This window comes from Mus musculus, chromosome 6 (genome assembly GCF_000001635.26).
Source record: "Mus musculus strain C57BL/6J chromosome 6, GRCm38.p6 C57BL/6J".
NCBI classification, from domain to species: Eukaryota; Metazoa; Chordata; class Mammalia; order Rodentia; family Muridae; genus Mus; species Mus musculus.
Genome location: NC_000072.6, coordinates 91515977 through 91540025, shown reverse-complemented (window position 1 = coordinate 91540025; position 24049 = coordinate 91515977). Strand labels below are relative to the sequence as shown.

The 24049-nt window shown below is 46.2% G+C and overlaps 1 protein-coding gene across 1 annotated transcript; it reads right to left on the bottom strand.

Moving 5' to 3' along the window:
• Positions 1-17405: 17405 nt before the first annotated feature.
• Lsm3 (LSM3 homolog, U6 small nuclear RNA and mRNA degradation associated) lies at positions 17406-23991 on the bottom strand. Its single transcript, NM_026309.2, has 4 exons — positions 23948-23991; positions 22868-22978; positions 20382-20477; positions 17406-17785 (listed from the first exon to the last, which is right to left on the bottom strand). The coding sequence occupies exons 1-4, from the start codon at positions 23966-23968 to the stop codon at positions 17705-17707; spliced, it is 309 nt and encodes a 102-aa protein (NP_080585.1). The 5' UTR covers positions 23969-23991; the 3' UTR covers positions 17406-17704.
• Positions 23992-24049: the final 58 nt, after the last annotated feature.

Below are 24049 nucleotides of genomic sequence, written 5' to 3'. Positions count from 1 at the left end.
CCTGAACTCACACCTGCCTCTGCCTCACGAGTGCTGGGATCAAAGGCATGAGCCACCACTACCTGGCTAAAATAAGTCTTTTTTTTTTTTTTTTTAAGTTGTGAGGAAAGCAAAAAATCTGGGTTTAGTAAGCAAGACTGTATGTAGGTAGCTTATATGCAAAAGCCGAGGGCAGTACTTCTCTAAGACAGGGATTGACATGATACCAAAGCCAGGTTCAGACATCACAAACTGCGGACTAGCATCCTCATGGGTAAAAAATGTAACAATACCTTCCACAAATTACTCACACAGGGATCATAACCAGGTAGGATTTCCTTTATGAATGCAAGGATGGTTCAATACACAAACGTTAGTCAACGAGATAGATGAACTACCCTGGTTATCTGATACTTTACAGCACTACTGTTACAGCACCTTCCCACGATCACTCATTCACAGTATCCCTCCCGGACTCTGGCAATTTCCTTTTCCCTACACTCTGAACTATCTGGTCACATTTAATTTTAATTTTAATCTATTTGAAGATAGATTTAAATTTAAAATAAAACACAAAAACTGTGATCATCTCAATTTCTGGAAAAAAAGAACTTGATAAAACTATTCCCTTTTCGTGTGTGTGCGTGTGTGTGCGTGTGTGTGTGTGTGTGTGTGTGTATGTATGTGTGTGTATCACTTGACAGACTAGTAATAAAAAGGAAATTCTTCACCTAAGTGGTGCATAGAATGATTCAGAGTTTGAGTGATGTGTAGTGGTGAAAAGCTGACCCGTCCATCCCTTGAGGTCATGACCCAAGGATGTTTTTCCTTCACTGCTCCTATTCAGCATTGTATCACAAACTCCACCCTGGGCCATTAGGCAAGAAAAGGAAATGAGAAAGTACTTCCCAAGGTGATCAACAGATCAAGTGTAGTCCCTACCAATGACCTGTTTTTGCAGAAGCAGGTGAACAGATCCTAAAATTCCTGTAGAATTAATTGCAAGAGACCCTGGGTAGCAAGGGTAATGTTGAAAAGCATATATGAAGTTGGAGGGCTTGCATTTCCAAATGTCAAAACTGAATGCAATGGTCCAGTAATGCAACGGTCCACAATAGACTGTGATGGGTGTGAGGGTGGGTGTGTAAAGCAAGGGGACAGAGCCTAGAGAGCAACAACAAATCCAGACTGCATCTACATTTAACTGGTTTTCAGCAAGGGTGTTGAGATTTTTGTTTTCTTTTAAAATCATGTTAATTTTCATTTATATGTATGACTGTTTCCCTGTGTGTACCACATGTATGCCTGGAGCCTGCAGAGGGTATCAGAAGAGGGTATCAGATGTCCTGGAACTGGAGTTATAGATGGTTGTGAGCCACTGTGTGTGCTGGGAAATGAACCCAGGTCCTCTGCTCTCTACTACGGAGCCAGCTCTCCAATCCTAGTCATGACTTTTTAATTGAAAAAGAACAGTCTGCTCCAGGTAATGGGAAGAGCCCATGTGGAAGAATGAAGTTGGGTCCATGCATTGCACAGTGTTAGGGACTGCACTCAATATGCGCCAGATACCTTAGCATAAGGGCTGACTGAAATGCTCACACAGTTAAACAAAGGCGCCATCCTGGGTTTGGCCATAGTTTCTGATACCATGACCAAGGGCAGACAGTGAAAGAAATGCAGGCAAGCTGGACAAAAAGGTAACCGATATCTAGGAGAAATCACAGGCAACTCTCATTCCATATAAGGGATTGATATCTGGAATATGTAAAGAACGAAAACAGAAGAACAAACCAACTCCAAACACGAGCTAAGAATAAGCTGGGTGTGCTGCGTGCCTTCAGACCCAGCACTTGGGAGGTGGAGGCAGAGGATCCTTTCAGCCTGCAAATGAGTCCAGAGCCAGCCTTCAGTACTTGCAATACTGTCTCAAAAGAGCAGAGTGGTGGTATATGCCTGTAATCCCAGCTCTGGAGGTGGAGGCAGGAGAATCAGAATTTATTCTCAGCTGCATAGCATGTTTCAGACCAGACCTACATAAGGCTTTTGCCAAAAAAATAAATAAATAAAAGGCAGGGGTGAGGTGGGGTGGGGCTGGAGAGACGGCTCAGTGGTTGAGTGCTCAATGCTCTTACAGAGGATCTGAGCTCAGTTCTCAGCACCCTTTGTGGGTGGCTCACAACTGCTTGTACCTTCGCCTCTAGTGGCCAATCAATCTACAGGCAGCCAGGGATCAGTTAATCCTAGGACTGTAGTAAGACCTTTGGGAAAGCTGGCTAAGATACAGGATGTCCAGCCATTGCTGCTGAAACTATTATGCCACTAGGGGGTTAGAGAACCTCTCTCAGGGGAGTTAGGAGTCTTGTGAGCACAGCCAGGGAAAGCAAGTTAGTTACCTGGGCACTTGGGCACTTGGGCACAGCCACACCTGAAGTAAGAACCAGAATTTTTTTTTTTTTTTTACCTTAAGTTTGTCTATTCAAGGTTTTTTTTTTTTGGTTTGTTTTTTGTTTTGTTTTTTTTTTTTTTTTAATTGGGGGGTTGGGAATGGGTAGTGGTGGATGCCTTTAATTCTAGAGGCAGGGCTATGTGAGTTCCAGGACAGCCTGGTCTACATAGGGACAGCCTGGGTTATGCAGTGAAACGCATAGATAGATAGATAGATAGATAGATAGATAGATAGATAGATAGATAAAGTCTGGATTAAAGTAATCTGCTCATCTCCATACCTGCTATTGGCCTTGACTCTCATTAAAGTTATGTTTTTTTCTCAGTGCTCTCAAGGCTGAGGTATGAGGAACACATACACACATGCACACACGCACGCACAGCCCTTCACCTTCTCAATGAAGCCTCCAGCATCTTGTGGCTTATCTTTACACAGGTTATACCTCCTCTGTCCTGTCTGCTGTATTCCGATCTGCACTGGGCTTCCTGCTCAAACTTGCCCAGGGTTGTGAGAGCAAGCCTCACAGCATCACTGAAAAGCTTCACCCTAAACCAGAAGCTGTTTAGTCTCCATGTTCCCCATGAAGGGATCATGACAAAAACCCTTGAAGTGTGCGATGCCAGGGAGATTATATATATATATATGTATATATATATATATATATATATATATATTGCATTTATTATCCCCTTCCATACATTGGCATCCTTTGAGATCAAGTCTTTTGGCCTGTATGTCAAAAGCACACAGCCCGAGGCTTCAGACTCAAGGCCCACACACCCAGCTCCCCTCTTCTACTCCTTGAAGATGCCTTGTGGAAAAGAAGCCACAGCTGTGCCTTTTCTTCCCCCACGGAGAGGGAAGTTCTCCTGGGAGGAACCGGAGTTGCCTGGTTCACAGTTATCTTTTCGGTATAATAAACTTTAGAATCAGTTTGTCTAGTGCAGTAAAATCCTGGGTCATTAGGCGCTTTGCCATTGCTTGGCTATCTCTCCAATAACTCTTTGCCAACCTTAGCTGGGAGCGGCTGCCGATAAGAGCACTGAACCCAGAGCTTGGAAACACGGAGTCCTAGGCCCAGGTTGGCCATTAACTATGGACGACTCCAGGTCTCCACCTCCTGTCTCCGAGTGCCTTTCACCACATCTTGGATATATCAGTAGAGTCTCAGTAGAGTGGTATTTCTCATTATTTTCCAGTAGGCATATACTTTTTAGAAATTAAAATTAAAAAAAAGGCAAAAGTGACACCCTTTCATACCCACCGGTCACGCAAACATGGTTCCTCATTATGGGCCTTGGGTTCTTAGTTTCTGCTGATAATATCAGATAGGAAGTCACAGCACAGTGCAGGTCCCATGCTTCCCTAACAGAGAAAGCTTGCCCAGTACTGTGTCTTGGAAAGTGTCTTTGTAAAACAGGCTTTGGGGAATATTAGGTTCAGGATCTGTAGACAATTATCAACTTGAAGGTGTTCTTTTCCTTTATGAGTATATGTATACATGCTCTGTGTGTGTATGTGTGTGTGTGTGTGTGTTTGTGTGGGTGTGTGTGTGTGTGCACACGTGCTCAGAGGCCAAAGAGGGCATTGAATTCACTGGAGCTAGAATTACAGGTCATTATGAGCTACCTGATATGGACTTTGGGAACTAAACTTGAGTCCTCTAGACTCAAGTGTAATAAGTGTTCTTAACCACTGAGCCATCTCTCCAGCCCATAAGAAATTATCATTCACAATGTATGGGTTTTTATTGTTGTTGTTTGTTTGTTCATATTTATAGTCTTTTAGTTTATGTGTTTGAAATGTTTGTATACACCTGTATGTGTGCCACATGCATACAATAGCCAAGAAGGACAAAAGAAGTCTCCTTGGGCTTGGAATTACAGACAGTTGTGAGCCTCCATGCAGGTGCTGGGAACTGAACTTGGACCTTCTGCAAGAACAGCAGGTGCCTTTAACCACTGAGCCAGCTCTCCGGCTCTAAGGGAGTGTTGCTTTGACTTAAGACTGTGAGATTCAGAAAATGCATTCAGGATTCTGAACAACAGAGTTTCATGGTCAGTAAAGTTTAGAAGAAGTTCAGTTGCAATTTACAGAAGGCCACTTTGTAGAAATGAGAGTCCCCATGTGGACAAGAGAGCAGAGCTTTGGTCAACAGCCAGTCAATGACTCAGAGCCAGATTGGGCAGTTCTGAGCTGAAATGGGTCTGCCCTTGTCTGGTTGTGCTGGGCAGTTGCTGCAGTGTGCCTGGGCTGTCCTAGACTTACTTACATACTTTTCTTTATTTTGAAACTCTTTAGGTTTCCCGTCTGGTAGCACCAAAATGCAAAAAGCCTATTAATAAAGTTCTGTGGAGACTCTAGACGCAGAAAACTAATCCCACATTGTCCCTGAGAAAGGTAAGAAGCAGAATGAACTAACAGTCATTTTCTTGCACATGCCAGAGAGAAAACTAATTAATTCCTTAGCAACCCTTATGATCAATCATAAAAAAAAATGTGATTGACGCCTGTGTGTGGCACATTCTGTACTATCTTAATCTGGCAGAGATTAAAAATGCCCATGGAAAAAGAACAAATAGATCCACCTTCTTTTCTCTTTTTCACACTTTTTTTTTTGAGACTTACAGAGTCTTACTCTGTAGCCTAGGCTAGCCTCAAACTCATGGCAGCCTTCTGCTTAGCATCCTCCTGAATGCTGGGATTACAGATGTTACCACACTCATATCAATATCCTCATAGTCTACCACTGTGCTCATATATGGGTTTCATATACGGGTTCATCCACCATACATCGATGAGGCCTCCTGTGGCTGAAATCTATAGCCAGAATGATCTCATAGGCCACTGGAATTCCTTTCAGATTTCAGAGTCATTGGTACACACAGCCCTGCCTGATGAGAGATATTTGTTCAAATGCATAGAGGGTATCTACCCTTCTGCTATGGTCGGAATGCCTATCAAAAACTCACTCATTTACTAGCTAGCATAAGAAGACTGAGAACTGGGACCTTTAAAAGGTGCCAGGGATTGATGATGAAGTAATGTGAGTAGGTTAATTCTCACAGGATGGACCTGCCAGGGGTGCAGTCTCTTGTTCTTCCATCCTGGGCATGCTCGCTGTCAGTCCACCTTGTGCACTTGCCAGATGGTGCCTCCGTGGTTTGGAATTTTCCAGTTTGGAATCTGGAGACAAACTTTTGGTTTATAAGTTACCGAGTCTGTGGCATTCTGTAATAGTAGCAGAAATTGGACTGAATCTCTGTGATTCTCATTCCAGTCTCTCTCTCTCTCTCTCTCTCTCTCTCTCTCTCTCTCTGTGTGTGTGTGTGTGTGTGTGTGAGAGAGAGAGAGAGAGAGAGAGAGAGAGAGTCTGTGAATTTCTCATGCCCCAAATCCTTTGTCCTCATGCCCTGCAGCAGGGGGGAGGCACCTTTAGTTGTGTGTGTGGCATCAAGAGATTAAGTTGGAGGATCTCACCTACTTGAACTACATACAGAGCATCTCCTGCCAGTTTGCTCCTTTGCAGTCTGAGGTCAGGAGATTCTGGAAGGGGGATCTTCCTGTCAGCCACTATCCTGGCTCACTGGCAGGTGACGTCATCAGAACAGCCTCTCCTCTGGGGAGCCATCAGTGAGCTGTGCTTCCAACAATAATGCTGTGTTCTTCTCTCCCCCTCCTCAGCTCTGAACATTGTGGCCATTAAAAATAATGGAGCTGTGACATTTTTTTCTCTAGAATAACAAAACTTTGTTAATGTGTCTCTTTTATTCACACACTCTCTGCCACACATTCCTGTAAAGACCGTCCTTCAAATGCCCACAGAAAATGCATTTTCAATTCTTAACATAATTAGCTGGCTTCCTGAAGGAGGGAGAGCAGCATTTATGGGCATAGATAAATCATATCCTTGGCCAAGTACCCTCTTCGGGAACTCAGGGCAATCTCAGGACATGGCTCCTTGTGTAGTCTCAGACACCCCTGCACAGAGATCCGAAGGTCACCGAGCAAGTCCAAGGCAAGGCACGCACTAAACCCCAGGAATCTCAGACCTCCCAGTGCGGTAATTGATCTTCCAAGACAAACATTTGTCTTGCTAACTGTAGTCCTTGCTTTGGAGGCTGAAGATTATAGAGGGGGTAGGGGCTGGTTATGAGTGTAGAGATTAATTGGCAGAGAAAGCTTTCAAACTTCTAGGGAGGGACAAGATCAATGAGCTGAAGAGAAATAAAACATCTTTTTAAGAAATATCCTGTTCTCTTACATTGTTTCAATTCTTCATGCTCAGTTTCTTCTGGAGACATTTTTTTTTTTTTTGAAGTGGGTTTTTGTTTTGTTACTTTGTTTTTCCTTTTTGTTGTTATTGGGTTTTTTCCCCCCTGCCAAGGTTATTTGATTGCATCTCCAACTTAGATTACTTCTTGGGTTGAATTTGACCGTTGCTCAAGCAGAGCAGTCTCGGGTTTATCTAAAGAAAACCGGCCTGAAGGCTGTGGAGTAATGAGAAACACAACCAGAAAGAGCCGAGATCCCGCACGTTCCCTCTCTGCCAGAAGGGTACGGTAGAGGACAAAGGCTGAGGTCGTGGGACACTGGTGGGCTTGTAAGCTCTGAGGGGAGCCACCTGGCACTTGAGCACACTCTGCTCCACTGCTTCTAGTCTTTAGGGTAGCATCTCACCTGCAGTGTAGAGAGCCAAGCAGCTTCCCAGCCCAGCTGTGTATTTGCTACGTGATGCTAGCCAGTTAAGCAACTAAGTCCTAGTGTTTCTCAGCCAAGCTCCTGTTAACGTGCCAAGCTCCTTAGGGACCAGACCCTGGGTTCCCAGTGCTCAATAGGTAGGTGCTCAGTGCCTATCAGCTCATCGAGAATGAACTGAATTCAACGTTGTCAGAGGGGTTGTAGGATCAGGGAGAGGGTTATATGAGAAAGGAAGAGTTAAAGCGGAGGCCCAAGCCAGGCATGGTGGCATGTGCCTATGTGTGCTTGGAGGCTAAGGCAGGGTGAGCTACTGAACTTGACCTCTGCCCAGGCAGCATAGAGAGGTCCCCGGAACTCCACTGAAGCACTCACATCCTCAGATTCTTCATTTCATTGTCAGACCAGGAAAGAGCCTGGCTGTTGGACCCGGAGCTGTTTGTCCTGCAGATGGGGAAACGGGTTCTTCATTTATCGTTCCACATGTATCCATGAGGCGCCTGCGGTCTGAAGGACGCATCAGATGGAGACATTCTCCATGCTTAGGAAGTTTACATTCTGGCGGGAGGAGACCCTAAACACGGAGACAGATATATATAAACAGAGATGGTTTACAACACAGAGTGCTGGGAGAAGACGAAACAGGTGATGTGGGCCGGCAACACGGCTCAGCAGTAAAGGTGGCTGCTGATAAGCCTGAGGACCTAGCCTCGATCCCTAGAACACACATATTGGAAAAAGTCTGACTCCTACGAGTAGTCCCCCTCAACCCCCCCCCCCCCCACACACACACACATAGAAAGACAGAGGGGGAGATAGACAGAGAGAGACAGAGAGAAAGAGAGACAGAGACAGAAACAGAATTAAATACATGTGAAAAGAAAAATAGATGATGGGGCCTGGGAGTGGTGGGAGTGGAGTGGTATGGCGGGCTGGAGGAGTGGCCAGGTAGGACCTCTCTGTGGAAGCCTTCCCACTTGGGTTTTGATTGACAGTTCTGAAGGATTCAGGTGAGATTATACCTGTTTTGGAAGGAGACCCACCAGAGTGATATGGAATCAGCAGTGTGCAGTGGCAGGAGGCACATGGTGCTGATTTGTGGGATAGCTGGGTTAAGGAGGACTCCACCTCGCTGGTCTACTCTGCCATCGGTCTCCTCTCAGTAGTGACTATGTCGCTTGTTGGGAGAAGAGGTGGCGTTTTTACCATCCATCTATTTGGGCCCTAATTCATTTTTACCATTCATGGGCAATTGCCTTTATCTTTGCTTCTCCTTGGTAGTTGTGGGTTAGCCAGCTTTCTGTCACCTGAAAAAATATCTGAGAAGAAAGGATAATTTTAGCTCATGGCTTCAGAAGTGAAAGTCCATGATCACTTGGCCCCTATTGCTTTGGGCCCATTGTAAGCTATGATCTCATGGAGGAGGCATGTGGCACAGACAACCCGTTTGCCTGCTCCACGGTAGAAAGAAAGCAGAGGGATGGGCCAGGTCCCAACGTCACGCCCTCACTTTACTAGGTTCTTCCCAATGGGTCTTGCTTCCTAGAGTTCCCACGGCCACCCAATGGCACCGTAATCTAAGGCCAAGCCCCTTACCCACATGGGTTTTGGGTGCCCTAAGGCTCACTGAACCAAATCTCTACTCTAGAAGTTGGTATTTTACTGTGAGAAGGAGTTTTTGTGTTCACACTTCTTTCTATAATCATCTTATAACTACAAAATCACAGATTCACACATTAATAGTTTGTATCACTACAATCAGATTCATCTAAAATCAGACCACTCTTTAAACTGGCTTCTGGAGCTGGCATCACCCTCATTTTTGAAGTTTCCTTGCTTTGTGTGTATGTAGGTGTGCACACACGTGTGTGCATGTGTACAGATACACTTACTTGCAGGCGGGTATGGAGAGGCCAGAGGATAACCTCAAATGATATCCTCAGGCACAGCCTGCTCACCTATTTTTGAGACATTCCCTCACAGGCTAGGAACTCCCCAAGTTGGTTACGCTGGTTCACCAGGGAGCCCTAGGGATCCAGCTGTCTCCGTTTACCCATCACTAGGATTACAAGCGCACGCCACCATGTCCAGCCTTTTAGAGTGAATACAGGGATCAGATTTAAGTCTTAGTGCTTACAGGGCCATGCACTTTGCTGACTGGGCTACATCCGCAGGTTTTCCCCTGCTCTCTGACGTAGTAGGATGTTTCAAGATTCTCTGGTTCTTTCTTTGCCTCAGCCCTGGCCTGAGCCTTTTCTCTACCAAGCCTGAGCCTTTCAGTGTGCAAAGATAATTAAGATGTGAGACCCAGGCAGGCCAGGCTCTTCTCCCAGTGTTTCATGGCTTCTGAGTCCCTCAAGACAGGGATGAGAGACATCTCAATTCCTAACATGTATGAATCACCAAGAACAGTTGATCCAACAGGTCTTGTTTGCTAGTGGGGATGGCACTGGGAATCTGAACTCTGACAGCTTCGGGGAATTCTTGTGCTCCCGACCCACAAGACAGGTTGAACATGAAGGATGGAAGCCAGTACTTCTCAGAACCTGGTAGGCATGTCACCTCAGAGCTTGTTTAAATGTGTGCTCCTGACTCTATACCCCAAATTGCTCATTTGGTATCTTAGGAATTGGGAAGGAGGTCTTGCTTTGCTATTGTTCTAAGCACATTGAGTTTCTAACACATCTCCAGGTACTGTTGCTGCTTCTACTGACCTGAGATTGCATTTTGAAAAACACTCATCCAGACATTGGCTCTGAAAGCGGCTACACACTAGACTTCTTAGAGGAGATGTTTTACTCTTTTGTTTGTTTGTGTTTAAATATCAACCCAGAAGGCTCTAGAAACTGTGACTTAGTTGGTGTAGGATATTTTGATCATCAAGAATTTTATGAACTTGGCAAGTGGGGCTGTTGCTCAGCACAACTGGAGATGATTCTAAGGGGAGGGAGGGTCCAGTGGGAAGGGACTTAGGAGGCACTGAGCCTGACCTGTGTGAGGAATAGCAAAGCAGCCAGTGGGTTTGGTTTGAAGGAGGAGAGGAAGGTGAGAAAGGCAGGTGGGGTAAGAGGTGGGTGAGATGGGCCATGTATCTGAATGCTGCTCCAGTGGTCTGGGGAGCCTGGGGGTCGGCAGCAAGCTGGGCCTTCTGTCTGGAGAGTCTTTACTCCAGTCAATCCGAGGCCAGCTATCTTTTTACCAATCTTGGATTCTCCCTAGCGATGTGCGGCTGTGATGAAGGATGAAGGTGCTCCACTGTTGCAGGATATTTGATCACAGTGTGAACCCTGAGATTGTTTTGTTCACTGGAAAAACCCGTTTCTAGTTGTAGTGTGGCTCGATCTTAGTACACACCTTTAATTCTAAACAACGAAGAGAAAGTTAGTTTGTAGAAGGAAGCACCCATATTTGAAAGTGAGAATGAGAAGGTAAAGACAGAATGAGCCAGAGAATGAGAAGGAGCCAGAAGATTAGAACAGATTGCTAGAGTTAGTTTGAGGCCGAGTAGGGCAATTCAGTCAGAGACCAAGAGAAGCCAGATTCAATCAGTCAGCTTGGAGAGGAGTTTGAGCCAGAACAGCTGAGTTGAACCAGTCAGCCAGAGCTCAAAAAGAAATAGAAACAGTGAATTTGTTCAGCAGTAAGTTTCAGAAGCTGAGACATTCTAGGCCTAGCTAAGATTGTATGGTTGCTAGAAGCTTCTAGGATTAGGCCTAGGTTAGCAGATTGAGGCAGTAGGCCTTGGAGACAACAATTAGTACAGGTAAATAAAAGTTCCTTTTACACGCCACAGCTTTCTTCTCATATTTTGAATACTGCCCATGGATTTGAAACCTTTGAAAAAGAAGTCTAGACAAAGTAATAAAGTACTGTGTTGTGGAACAGGGACTTGGCAGGTAGGGGACATCTTCAGTCATTCACAACAATGTGAGTGCTTCTACTTATACATTGTTAAGATGGTACATTTTATCTTATGCTGTGTGTGTATATATGTATGTGCACATTGGTAAAATGGTGTGTGTGTATGTGTGTTTGTGTGTATTGTGAGAATACAGGTGCAGGCCACCAGAGCACATGAAATAAATAGTTTGGGACAACTATTTACTTTGACAGAATGATTCCTTACATGAAGTTCTACACGTGGCTTACCTACAAAGCAGGGCATCTGGGCTCCAAAGACATGATTGTTTGACATGCAGCATGGCAGAAACATCAGCCCGAAGAGCAAGGCCGGCTGCTTTGATCCCTCCTGCAATGGCTCTGCCCTCTAAGGATATCGTGCAATCCAGTGTGCTTGAACTAAACCCGAGTGTTGCCACACAATTCTCTCCACATCTATTTTGACTCTGGCAGTTGCTAACCTTGCTTCTAGGAAAAGGTGGGGGTGGGGACCCCTGTTGGTGAGACTCTACTGTTCTGAGCATGTGAGAGCGCTGGCTGAGCGGAGGCAGGGATGAGCTGCTCCTGGGTAGCTTTCAGCAACACTCCTGGGCCCTGATAGTTGGCAGAGGCCTGGCACCAGCTCTGTCACCCTGCCGTGAGGATGACCTGCCCTTTCCCTCCGTTATTTGAGCTCTGGGCCAGAGCTGATGGTGATGTCATCGTCTTGTGATGTTGTTAGGTGACCTTGGTCATGAGGCTGGTTCTGCTTGTTTCTCTCACACCTGACAACTGAGATGAGAAAAGCATTGCTGGGAACCAAAGAGGGAAAGACGGAGGACCCTGCAAGGGAGAACTCTGCCAATCCCCAAACCCTAAGCACAACTGCCTTGGATCCAACCTAGTTTCTAGTGGTTCTAGGCCTGGAAAAGCTGTAAAGGAAAAAGAGAAGAAGACATCAGTGAGGGCTGGGCGCAGTTCAGTAACAAAGCACTTGGCTAGCTCCTATCTTATGAAGGAAGAAACTGGATTGAAGGGACTGAGTCTAGTGTTCAGCTAGTTGTAAATGCAAGGTTTCTTGTCTCCTCATCTGTATCCTTACCTTGTAATACAAATGATGGCTCTCGGGTATCTTTCAATCTCTCTAAACCTGTTGAATCAATAACAAAGTGCCCTTAGGTTGGGAGGACAGCACAAATGAGGACATTCAGGCTGACAGCAGGAACAAGAATCTGCTCAGTAAGATGGCAAAGTCTGGCCTTGAACTCCCTGCCCCACAAAGCTCAGCTCCACCAGCGAGATACACCCAGGACCAGAGTGCTGGGGAAACCATCTTGCCTAGACTGTGTGTGCTCTTGTGGATGGTTCCAGCTCAGCATCACAGGAGCCGCCACTGTTAGGATACTTTGCCTGAAAACGGTCTCCTGGGGCTGTGGAGCATGTGATGTTGTCTGTCCTGTGCTTCTGGAAGCACGGTTGGATTTTCACATAGTTTGCATTTAAGGAATTAAATGGCACAGTTTGCCATCTAATATGTTGACAATGAACCGAGACAAACTGAAAGGGAATAGTGAAGAGTGTAGCACCCTCTAGTGTCAAAACAAGCTCTTGACTGATCCTGGAAACTTGAATAAGAGCAACAGACCTGGTATGCTACATAGTAGGTTGTGGTGATGGCTGTGTGCTTCACAAGCAACAAGAAAAGATTTTAAGTTTTCACCAGAAATAAACTAAATTTAATTATTCTAAAATACATGTTTGGAGATAAACATTTATATTCACTAAGATCCCACCCAATGTGTACCTGTTTACTTATGTGTGCCTATTTTATGTGCTTGTCTATTGAGATTAAGATCTTGATTCATAGCCCTTGGCTGGCCTAGAACTTGTAATCCTCAGCCCCTTGACTGCTGAGATTACAGTTATCCACCACAATGCCAAGCTCCAGTGTTTAGCTTTTATGTACCAGCTAAAAATACATTTAATTGAGGAAGGAAAAAAAAAAAGACATACAAGTTTAGGTGAATTCTCTTAGAAGTACTCTTCATTTCCCCTTGTGTGAGCAAGTGAGACCCAGGAATGGGGGGAAGCTTGCCAAAAGCCACAAAGCGTGTTGGTGACAGAGTCAAGACTGGCAGGTTTGTTACCCACCTCTGCTTTCTCCAGGAGGCATTTACTCCATAGCGAGCACGGACGGAAGACTGGGTCTCATTTAGCCCAACAGCAGCTGCTCACTCAGAAGGAAGAATCCTACCAAAGGGGAAAAGGAGGGGAGGTGGCTGGCATGTGATCTGAAGGGACCACAGCCCTCAGACTATACACTCTATTCAGGGGCTGCGGAGCTGTGTGAACAGCCCTGCTGCAGCTGAGCCCCACAGTGCCCTGGTTCCATTTCAGAGTGCTATTTGTTGGGTGCTGTGACCTAGGCAGGTCTCTTCCACTCCCTAGGTCTTTGTATTCCCACTGTGAGATCAAAGTACTGAGTGAAGTCAGGCTTTCTCACTTTGTTGAATGCCCAACTAGACGCAGAATTCTCTAGCACTGGCCTCTTTGCTGACCTTCAGCCAGGGTGGTAGTGGTGGTGAGGGATCCTCACTGCTCTGACAGATCCTCACAGAGCCTATCATCCTGAGAGACAGACTCCCTTAAGATGCTCTGCCTCCTTCTCCCTCCCTTCCTTGCTTCAGGCCCTTAGTTGGTCCTGTTGCAGATCCTGGCACATGGTAAACATCTTTGTTCCTCTCTGGTGTGGAGTATGTGTTCACGTGTGTGTGTGTGTGTGTGTGTGTGTGTGCTTGCTTGGAGAGGTCAGAGGTTTATGTTTTATCATTCTCCACCTTATTTTTTGAGACAGGGTCTCTCACTGAACCTGAGGCTTACTGTCTCAGCAAAACTAGCTAGCCAGCAAGCTCTGCTGACCTTCCAGGGCTGGCTTTGCAGGTTCGTTCCGACATACCTTGCTTTTCACATGGGTGCTAGGATCTGACCTTAGATCCTCATGTCCGCTTGGCAAAAAAACACTGAGCTATTTTCTCAGCCCTTGCAAAGTACATTTTAACTGGACAAATCAAAATATTTCAAAGCCAGGTTGCCCTGAAAACGACTTAGGGAGACGGCGTAGAGCAGCTGGACTAAGGCAGCTTAAAGGAGTGACTTCTGTCCACTGCTCATGACCTCTCTGTGCTGCTTCCAACCTGGGGACAATTCCTGGGCTGCTCATGTAGACACTCGTTAGTCCTCACAGCTGACCTTAGGGCACTTCATCTGCTTAGCTGGCACATGGCACAGCTGTGCTTTGTAGCTTGGTTATCTGGCTCCATGATACTGCAAGATCCCCTTGCAACTGTGGGAACTTTCCCAACCCACAAAGGACAACTGGGGGGCTCCTGGCAACACCTCACCCTGGATGTCCATGGCACAGGAAGTGGATGGGAAGAATACCAAGAAAAGAATCCCTCAGGGGTAATCAATATCAGAAACCACAGTGGGGCATGCTGTATCCACACCCATGAAACTTAAACTTCAGCCAAGAAAATAAGAATCGACATGCTCTGTTTGAGTGGAGCAACAGGCCTGCAGGAGTTGAAAACATCGGGCCTTGTAGTCCTCATTTCTTGGTGTTTTCCATGTAAACTGATGCCTGGCTAGGTGCCCGCAGCTGGCGCCTGCTGGTAGTCTCAGGCACATGGTGGCAGAAGATGGCTGAGGGGTGAAAGGAGGTAAGCCTTGCTGAGTTGTGGGGACCCCAGTATTGAAGAATGATGTCCACAGCTTGCCTCTCCAAAGTACCACTGGCCCCTTCTGCCTGCAATGCACAGCATAGCACTGCAGGCCCGGTATCATTTAATCTTCACCCATTCAGCATTGCTGGAGGACAAGCTGTTGGCCAGGCCTCAGCCTGGGGTTGTGAAAACAAGCAGTCACTTGTCTGATGGGACTGTGTTCAACTCTAAGTTCTCAGAAGCAGAGGAGCCAATACCTATATCTGGCTTAGGAACCCGACCCAGTGCTGCAGCAGGACTCTACAGGTACCCTCCTCCCCACCACCCCCCACTCCCCGGGTCCTGCTGCCACCATGCTGCCCAGTCTGTTACTGAACAAGCCTAAGCTTTGCCCACCTTGATTTCTTGAGAGGCTCCAGAGCTTCTGATGAGATTTCACAGCAATAGCCTGAGGTGTGTCCCAAGAAATCTGTCACTACTAATTTCAGCAACTTATAACTGACTTATCTATAGAACAGGCCTTCTTTGCCTCTGGCAGTGTCTCATTTTGGCTGCCAATGAGAGAGGTGGGGAGCATCCTGCTCAGGCCCGGCTCACTGAAGCCTCCATTCTCACAGCTGGATGAACAGCCTACGGTTGAGCACAAGATGTTTGAATCTGCCATAGGGAAGTGCTTGCCCTGAGCTCAATAAAGAGCCAAGTGACAGGGCTACCCACAGTGCTTACTTTCCTTAAACAACAGAAATTCTCTGCGTTTGGGGCAAGCCAGGATGGCTTCTTCGTTTCCAGTGGTGTGTGTGTGTTCATCACAGGTAAGCTTTGCTCACTGCTAGTAGCTGCTCACAGGATGGGACAGCAATGGCCGAGTATTACCCCTGAAGAGTAAATTAGAGGTCATGGGAAATATGGCTGATACCTCGTATTGGGGCAGATCTTTGAAATTTACTGCTTAAAACTGTCACTTGTAGCTAATGATTATAGATTAACATTAGTCAAGTTACTTGGATTTCAAATAAAGCACACTGCAAATATAGCTTGGTCTTTGTGAGAAGCAATCACCATTCCGAATTATCTCTTTCATGAAATAACCAACCCAGGAATGAAGGTGTGGCATTTGCTATGCCCATCTAGTTGACAAGAAGCAACTTACAGAAGGGTTTACTTTGGCTTACACTTTGAGGGTACATTACTCAAGTAGGGAAGGCACTGTGGGGGGGGGGGGCTCAGCTGTGATGGCAGGAGCATGGTGCACTTGTTTACATCTGGGGGGTCAGGAAGCAGACAGAACAGGATGCAGGGTTGGACTATAAATATAAAACCTTAAGGTCACCCCTCAATTACCCCATAAAGGTTTCATAGCTTCCCAAACAGCAGCACCAGCCGGGGGCCAAGCACTGAAACACCCGAGGCTTTGGCGGACAGTCCATATTGTAACCATCACAGACGGTGTGCTACAGAAACCACTCTTACTAATTCCAGCAAGCATGGCATATCCAGCTGAGTGTTCTCTGACCATAAGTCTAAGACATCCTTGCTAGGAACCCTTTGCCGTAAGGCCTAGACAGTACCACTTCAAACCAATAGTGGTAGCCCTGGTATGGGGGTCAGCGGCAGGAGGTCTGCTTGAGTCCCAAACCTGAAGAAGCTGCCAACCTTACAAACCCGTTTGCTCCTTTTAAGACTGTGGGACTTCTGAGGACTATGATAGAGGCTTTGCCAGAGGCATGCTAGTCGGTGAGTTAGTGAGGGCCATTGCTGCTAGAATTTGGCTAAGCTGTCTACTCAGGAAGGGGATCTCAAGGAATGACTACTTGACACAGTCAAAATCCCCAGTCCTATGTTTCCCACAGTGAACAGGACATCACCCAGCACAGCTAAAGCCTAAGGACAGTGTCAGGGTGGTCAGGGCCAAGGGAGGGTTCTGCCCCACCTACTCACTGAAGACCAAACTTCTATCAGCTCAGCCACACTTGTTTTTCTCTTCTCTAACTTGTAGGAACAGGTACAATAATGAAAACAGAGACTCTTCAACACAATGTCGGCTCAGAGCACATGAGCAAACTGCACTTGACTGGATTAGCGAACTCAGCACATTTATAGACATGTCCCCCAGTGTGGCTTGTCTACAGTTTTCTTTTTGTGGTGCTGGGGACCACGGCCCTAACACATCCAGGCTGAGGGCCACAGCCCTTGCTCTATTTTCTCTATTTCACAACAGGGTAACCACCAAGTGTTGGCCCTGTGTTCTTGTGATTCTATGTGAAGCGTAGGCTGGCTGAAGCCGGAATGGAAGTAGCTTTGCTTTCACTGCTTCCTGCTCAGACTCCCCATGTCCTTGTCACTGGCGGCCTATGAGCCAGGACTGGAAGACAGTTTCTTCAGAGTCACACAAGTCATGTTTTGCATTTACCCAGTAGGTTGACAGCTGGGGTCACGTGCCTCCCTTGTCTAGTTCTTACTGGGTGCTACCTGAGCTTTTGGGGCCCCTAAGACAGGTAAGGATATTTGCAATGGCCTCCCACCCCAGAATTGCTAGAACAGCACTCCCTCAGATAAGGGCAGGGCAGACTGGCCACTCTCCTTCCTCACACCCAACACGATGCCCTAGACATGGGAGACACACTGAACACACCAGGTAAAAACTTGAGAATCCACAAGACACATTAAAAAAAAAAGTAATAAAAAAGGAAACATCAAATTTAATTTAAAGAAAAACAACCTGAAAGTAACTGCAAGAACAATGGGCAAACCAACTCCTGAAAAGAGCAAGACGGTCACACTGACTGGAGGGCTGGAGAAAGGGACAGGTCATTTAGCTGGAGAGCTTGTGAGTTGCTTGCAAATGAACTTCTTCGAGGGTAGAGTGATCCTGGGGTCATTTCTGACTATCAGGATTCGTGTGAGCGTCTCTCTCTGGGAGTGTCCTGTACATCTCAAGAGGCAAAGTCTCCACTTTCCTACACAGGATCCATCTTTTGTCTCAGCCAACTCTCAATGGAGGGGCGACTAGAACGACGCCATCTCCCCGGACGAAGAGCATAGGGATGTTTCGTTTTGTGGACTGGAGGAGAACAAAAGGGAAAGGCAGGATCAGGGTAAGCAGTCTGAGTGCCTGTTTCCTGGGTGACCGCAGCAGGGACCACTGCGCACCGAGACCCACTCTTCTCTCGCTGTGCACTGCTAGAGTGCACTTTCCAGGCTTCTTTGTGACCAGACCCGGACACAAGGTAGATGGTTTTGTGTTATTTTTTTGAGATGGGGTCCGTCTTGCTGTGTAGCCCATGTTAGTCTGAAATTCCTAATTCCTATACCTCTCACACCTCAACCACAAGTGCTGGATTATTATTAAGATTTATTTTCACTGTGTGTGTGTGTGTGTGTGTGTGTGTGTGTGTGTGTGTGTGTGTGTGTGACTTTTCTGGCACTTGGGTTCTTGTATGTACATGATACACATGAACTCAGATGCACACATACATATAAAAATTAGATAAATGTAAAATAAAAACAAGTCAGACATTATGGCTCATGACTGTAATGCTAGCACGGAGAAGGCTAAGGCAGGCAGGTCTCCATGAATTCAAGTACAACTCAGCTACATGGCACATTTCAAAACTGCCTGTGTTATAAGTAAAGACTGTCCCAAAACACATATTAAAAGGAGAAAAGCAGCAGCAAGTGCTCTTGGCCTCCGAGCCGCCTCTCCAGCCTAGGTGCTGGGACTGCAGGAGTTTGCCACTATGCCTGGTTTTGAACTGACTGGGGGAGAGGGTGCTGGGGATTGAATTCTTTCACATTCTGAGCGAATGCGTTACTACTGAGTTACATCCTCAGCTATGGCGGAATTTTAGCCATGGATTTCAAGAGTGACTTCCTTTGAGTGTCAATGGGTAGTCACTGTTTACCAATGGATGGACCCTGTACACTGAGATCTCAAGGAACAGGAGGGTAGAAGTTTAATGTCCCCAACTTAGCACTATGCTGACTGTAGGCCAGGCCTCAGCCTCCAGTGAGCCCAGTCATCACACCTGCTTCTCTGTACTCCTGGGGGTGCGAATGGGGAACACAATTTCCAAGGCTTTAGCTCAGTGGTCAGGCTTTGGGCAGTCAGCAAACATGGTGCATCTGGAGTCATCACTAAGCCTTGGTAAAATGTTAGCAGAACCTGGAGCCAAAAACCTCCTGAGCCTATAGACTGTGGAGACGAAGGCTGGAAAAAGCCAGATGTTTGTAAGTGCTCTGGTGTGACAGATACATTCAACAGGGCAGTACAAAAATGAGATCAGGCAAGAACTGGCTAGTTATCAGGAAGACAAAAAGAAACAAAGCCAGATGCTTTTAAGCCCAACTATGTAAGTACAAAAGAAGCTGTGATGAATAAGCTTTTCAGTTAAAACCACTCTGTCCTCAGGCAAAGACCATGCAGCTGCTGAAGGGTAGGGTTAATCAGGGTGGTCTGAGAGAGACGCTGTCTCCTTGGTTTCCAAAAGGTCTGTAATTATGTGAGGACTGGTGCTTTAGGATGAGGTCAAGATGGTTCTGCTACAAAGAGGCCATCACCAAGAGCAACCTGTCAGTTAACCACACTGTGGGCTATATGGTGAAGGAAGGGGATGAACATGATGGACAGCAGGAAAAGTGGGCTAGAGCCAAAACACTTTAGCAATCAACAAGAGCAATACTCTAACTGTGGTGGACCGAGAACCAAAAGAACAGGGCCAACCACTTTCTGTCTTCCTATTAGCTAGTTGGTCTCAATCCAGTCACTCAGGAGTTAATCATAAACACCGTGAGGGGAAAACTCTGGGAATCCTAGTGGTCTGTAGGCCCCTTCCTATTTTGGAAATGTTCCTGTTCATTAGTTATGTCAGCTGAGAGAGGGCAAAACATACAACGGGCCAAGGGGAAGCTGCTGTCTGGTTTCCCATCTCAAAGGTAACGAGCGATATAAGGCAGCAATGTCGTGTTCTCCACAGTGCTGCATGATAAGGACTGTAGATACTACCTACAGCACCAGTCTGTCCTGCCTCTGTGTGTAGTCAAGGCACATGACACATTCGTAGAGACCATGAAGAGATGCTCAGCAGTTAAGAGCATCGGCCACTCTTCCTGAGAACCCAGGTTCAATTCCCAGCATTCACAGGGTGGCTCGTGACTGTTTATAACTCTAATTGCAAGGAATCTGATGACCTCCTCTGGCCTCCTTGGACACCAGGCATGCACATGGTACACAGACATACACAGACATCCAGACACATAAATTTTAAATTTAAAAAGAAAAGAAACTATTGCATTTGTGGGCTTGGTGTGGTGGCACAAGCTTTTAATCCCAGCACTCATGAGGCAAAGGCTCAGACCAATTCAGCTGACAGGAAAGGGCACTGTCAAACTCTTGAGCTGCCTCTAGGCTGTGCAGTGTGTGCCAGGTTCCAGCTTTGTGAGCTGTCACCCATGTTGGGGCAGGCTTTAGTGATACAGCTGTCTTTAAGATCAGTGTTAAAAACAGGTTGTGTGACTCCAAAAACACTTGCATTTTAGTTATACAATCTATTAACCGTTCCTAAGTAGGTGCCAGAACATAATGGGCTTTCCACAAATATGTGTTAAGCTGTTGCATGTTGAGAACTGACATTGTCAAAGCAAAGACTTGCAGGACTCACTTTATATATCTCTTCATATGTCTCCTCATCAATCTCTATCGTTGTCACAGTTTCTTCTACATCTCCCAGGATCATATTTAAATGTTGATCATAAGCCTGAAGTGGGAGGGTGAGATATGAGAAACAAGTAACATGGCTCAAAAGATACAAGTGGATTTTAAGTAACAGGTTCAATACTTACACCCAAAATTTTACATGCAAATAACAAACACCCTCTGTGCTAGCCTATCATGTCTTTACAAGCCATTCCCAGTGACAATACTGCTTATGATAAAAAGTGAGTCCACTCAATGCAACCCAAGAACACTTAAGCATCGCCTTCACTTGTTACCCAAGGCGGTCCCACCAGTCACAATAGTTTATTATGAAAAAACAGCAAATTCTGTCAGACTTCTTTTGAGATACTAAGCAGCATAAAGTCCTGTCACTTGCTGTGTGATAGGACCATGGTTCTCAAGCAAGGACACTGTCATTCGATGCTCACAACAAAACAGGTGCAGCAAAATTTGACCCATTTTTGTGGACATGGGTATGTGTGTGGTGTACATGTGTACTACATGTTTACATGTGTGTGGATGCCAGAGGTTGAAGCTGAATGCCTTCCTCAGTTGCTCCCCACATAATGTGTTAAGATGGTGCCTCTCGGTCGAACATAAGAGCTTGCTGACTGTCTAGCTAGCCAGCTTGCTTTGGTGTTTCCACAGGTGCTGGGGAGCTAAACTCTAGTCCTTACACTTTACCCACCAACCATCTGTCCCACCTCCACTTTGCCCATTTATAACTTATCCAGAATTTAACGTGCTTTGGCATCTGTGGGCTCAATCAGGAAGGATTTCAACCGCAGTGTTCAGTGCAATCTCCAAAGTTCATTCCTTTTACTAAACAGCAAACCTCCTGGGGCTTGTTCAGAACCCACTGCATGTTCTTCTAACAAAGTGCTAAGCGCTTTTGCCTGCTCATATCAAGATTAAAAATAGCCTAACAGCCACACTGGGAAGGAACTGCTTGGCAGCTACACAAATGAGCAACTCATCTGGAGAGCAGGGAGGAAACAGAAAGCTGGGCCGTTACTGCAGAGGTAAGAGCTGCAGACAACTCCAAGTTAGAGGCCACAGTCTGGCCTGGGGATCATTCCGTGCACCAGAGTGCCATGCAATTTAGCATCATCCCACATTTCTCACCAAACTGACACTGCTGTTCCCACAAGGCCAGCTTGTAGATCAATTCTTTATCCTTGGGTTTCATGAAAGAACATGAATTTCTAAGACTGAGACTGAAGTGGGATGGCCTGGTCCCCTACAGTGGCTCTGTCACTGTCAGTAGAGGGTTGTTTCTAATTTCTAAGCCTGAACTAAAAGACTTATTTCAATTCCTGTTGTAAACAAACAGCCCTGAGGGAAGTAACAAGAGGAGACAAAACCTTAAGTACACAATGATGGGACCAATTCCTCAGACATATAAATGTGCACAAGCAATATCTGTGAAAGTACCCATTGCAGCTTTATAGCTGGGGGGGGGGGGGGAGACTGAAGTCTGACACAGAATCCTGTATCCTGTGGCGTTGTGTCAGCTGTGTAATTATTCCACACAAAAAACATGTGAAAAAAGTGTGTACATATGAGACAAGGTTTCACTATGTAGGCCAGACTGGCCTCAAATATATGATCGTCCTGCCTTGGTCCTCTAAGTACTGGAACCATGGCACATGCCTCCGTTCCTCACTAGGCTCCCCTTCAGACACAGGTGGCATATACACATGCAGACGACTATGCAGCCAACTTTGAACAGTGGTCAGACATAGAGAAAAATGGAACTTCGCCTTTAATTTTACCCATTTCTATGAAGTTGTTTTTGTTTTTGTTTTTTTTTTTTTGGGTAGTGCTAGGGTAGGGGCTTTGCCGCATGCTAGGCAAACTATCTCTAGCCTGCTATTTAATTCTTTTCATGACAAAACAGAGCTTTATATGTCAAAAGCTAAAATACCCTATCCAATAACTTTAAAAAATCCAGGACAATGCCAAGAATGAAGAGCATGTCTGTAATCCCAGCTCTCAGGAGAGAGGCAGAGGGAGCTGGAGTTTGAAGCTAGCCAGGTTTTCTAGTATGACCTTGTCTAAACCCAAGAGAACAAACAAGTTTATTCATAAATAAGCAGAAGACAAAACTGAAGGAAACGAAAGTGTTCTCTATGGTTGGAGAGATGCTCAAGCTAAGAGCACTGGATTCCTGAACAGGACCTGAGCGTATCAGGCAGCTCACAACAGTCTGTAACTCTAGCTCCAGGGGATCAGATGCCTTGTTCTGTCTCACCGGAGTCCCACCCCTCTCTAAAAAACCATTCTGGTTAAGGAAAACATATTTTAAAAGTGAATAGAAGGATTTTCCAATTCCCAAAAGAAATTCAAAAAAGTAAGTTTACACTGCAGTTCTAATTTGTAAGGAGGTAGGATGCAGCCTCTGGCTCTGAGATGTTTTAACAGACTTACGTGTAGTCTGCCTCGAAGCTCTCGGTCATTTCTCATTTTCACATAAATTCGCTCATCCAGGCTGAGCCTGATCAGATCCAGGGGCTCCTCTACGGTATTGGTGGTCTGTTGCTGAGGAAAGGCAAAGGCTTACTCATAGGATACAGAGGCCGGGTGGTGTTTCAATCACTGGTCAGCTGAGAGAGCAGCATGTGGGTGCTAGTACACAACCAGGGTTGTCTCCAAGATCAGCAAGCGCTCTTATCTGCCAAGCCACCTCTCCAGCCCCAATAAATCCCCATTAAGGAACTTACACTCTAGTTGTGGAAGAAACACTTTAAATAAATACATATTTAAAACAACATGCTCTGGAGAGAAACACAGTAGGGTAGCACGTACGTACGTACATACGTGTGTGTGTGTGTGTGTGTGTGTGTGTGTGCAGGGGCTATACATATTTAAAACAACATGCTCTGGAGAGAAACACAGTAGGGTAGCACGTACGTACGTGTGTGTGTGTGTGTGTGTGTGTGTGTGTGTGTGTGTGTGCAGGGGCTGTGTGTGCATGTGAGGGTGTGAAAGACATTTTGGTGGCCAAGGTACACCAGCTACCTAAGAAATAGGGAAGGGTAGGTGCAGAGGCCCGTAGGCCCTTCTGTTGGCCTGTGTACCAGATCTTTGCTTGTTTTCTTCATACTCCATCTCTAGCAGTTTCTCCATCTCCTAGAACTGCACCTTTCCTCTGACCTCCCCTCGTAATTCACTCCAAGGGAACCACTGCCTGTGCCCCCCGTGTTCACTCGGATTGCTAAACTGGTGTCCTGCTACGACCTCCCGCTTTCTGTCGGAATCCCGACAGCTAGCTCCCAGAGATGGGCATCTCCAGCCGCCTGCATTCATTCTACAGAGAAAGGGCGACGACGAGCGCGATGGGTAGACGGGCGGGTTGAGAAACTCTGGGCCTACGGAGGTTTCAGGAGCAGGCCCGGCTACGGAAGGCCGTGGTGACTCGGAAAAAAAGAAAAGGGCCATCCCACGGGAAGCGTGGAAAAAGCGAGAAGCGAAAGCATTTCCTCTTCGAACGCCTCAGGTCAAACTTACCTGATCTACGTCGTCCGCCATGTTTCAAACGCTGCGCCCTTTCCACCTCTCGCGGGAACAGGAACTCAGAAACCTTAGGCCGCCACGCACTGAAGGCGAACT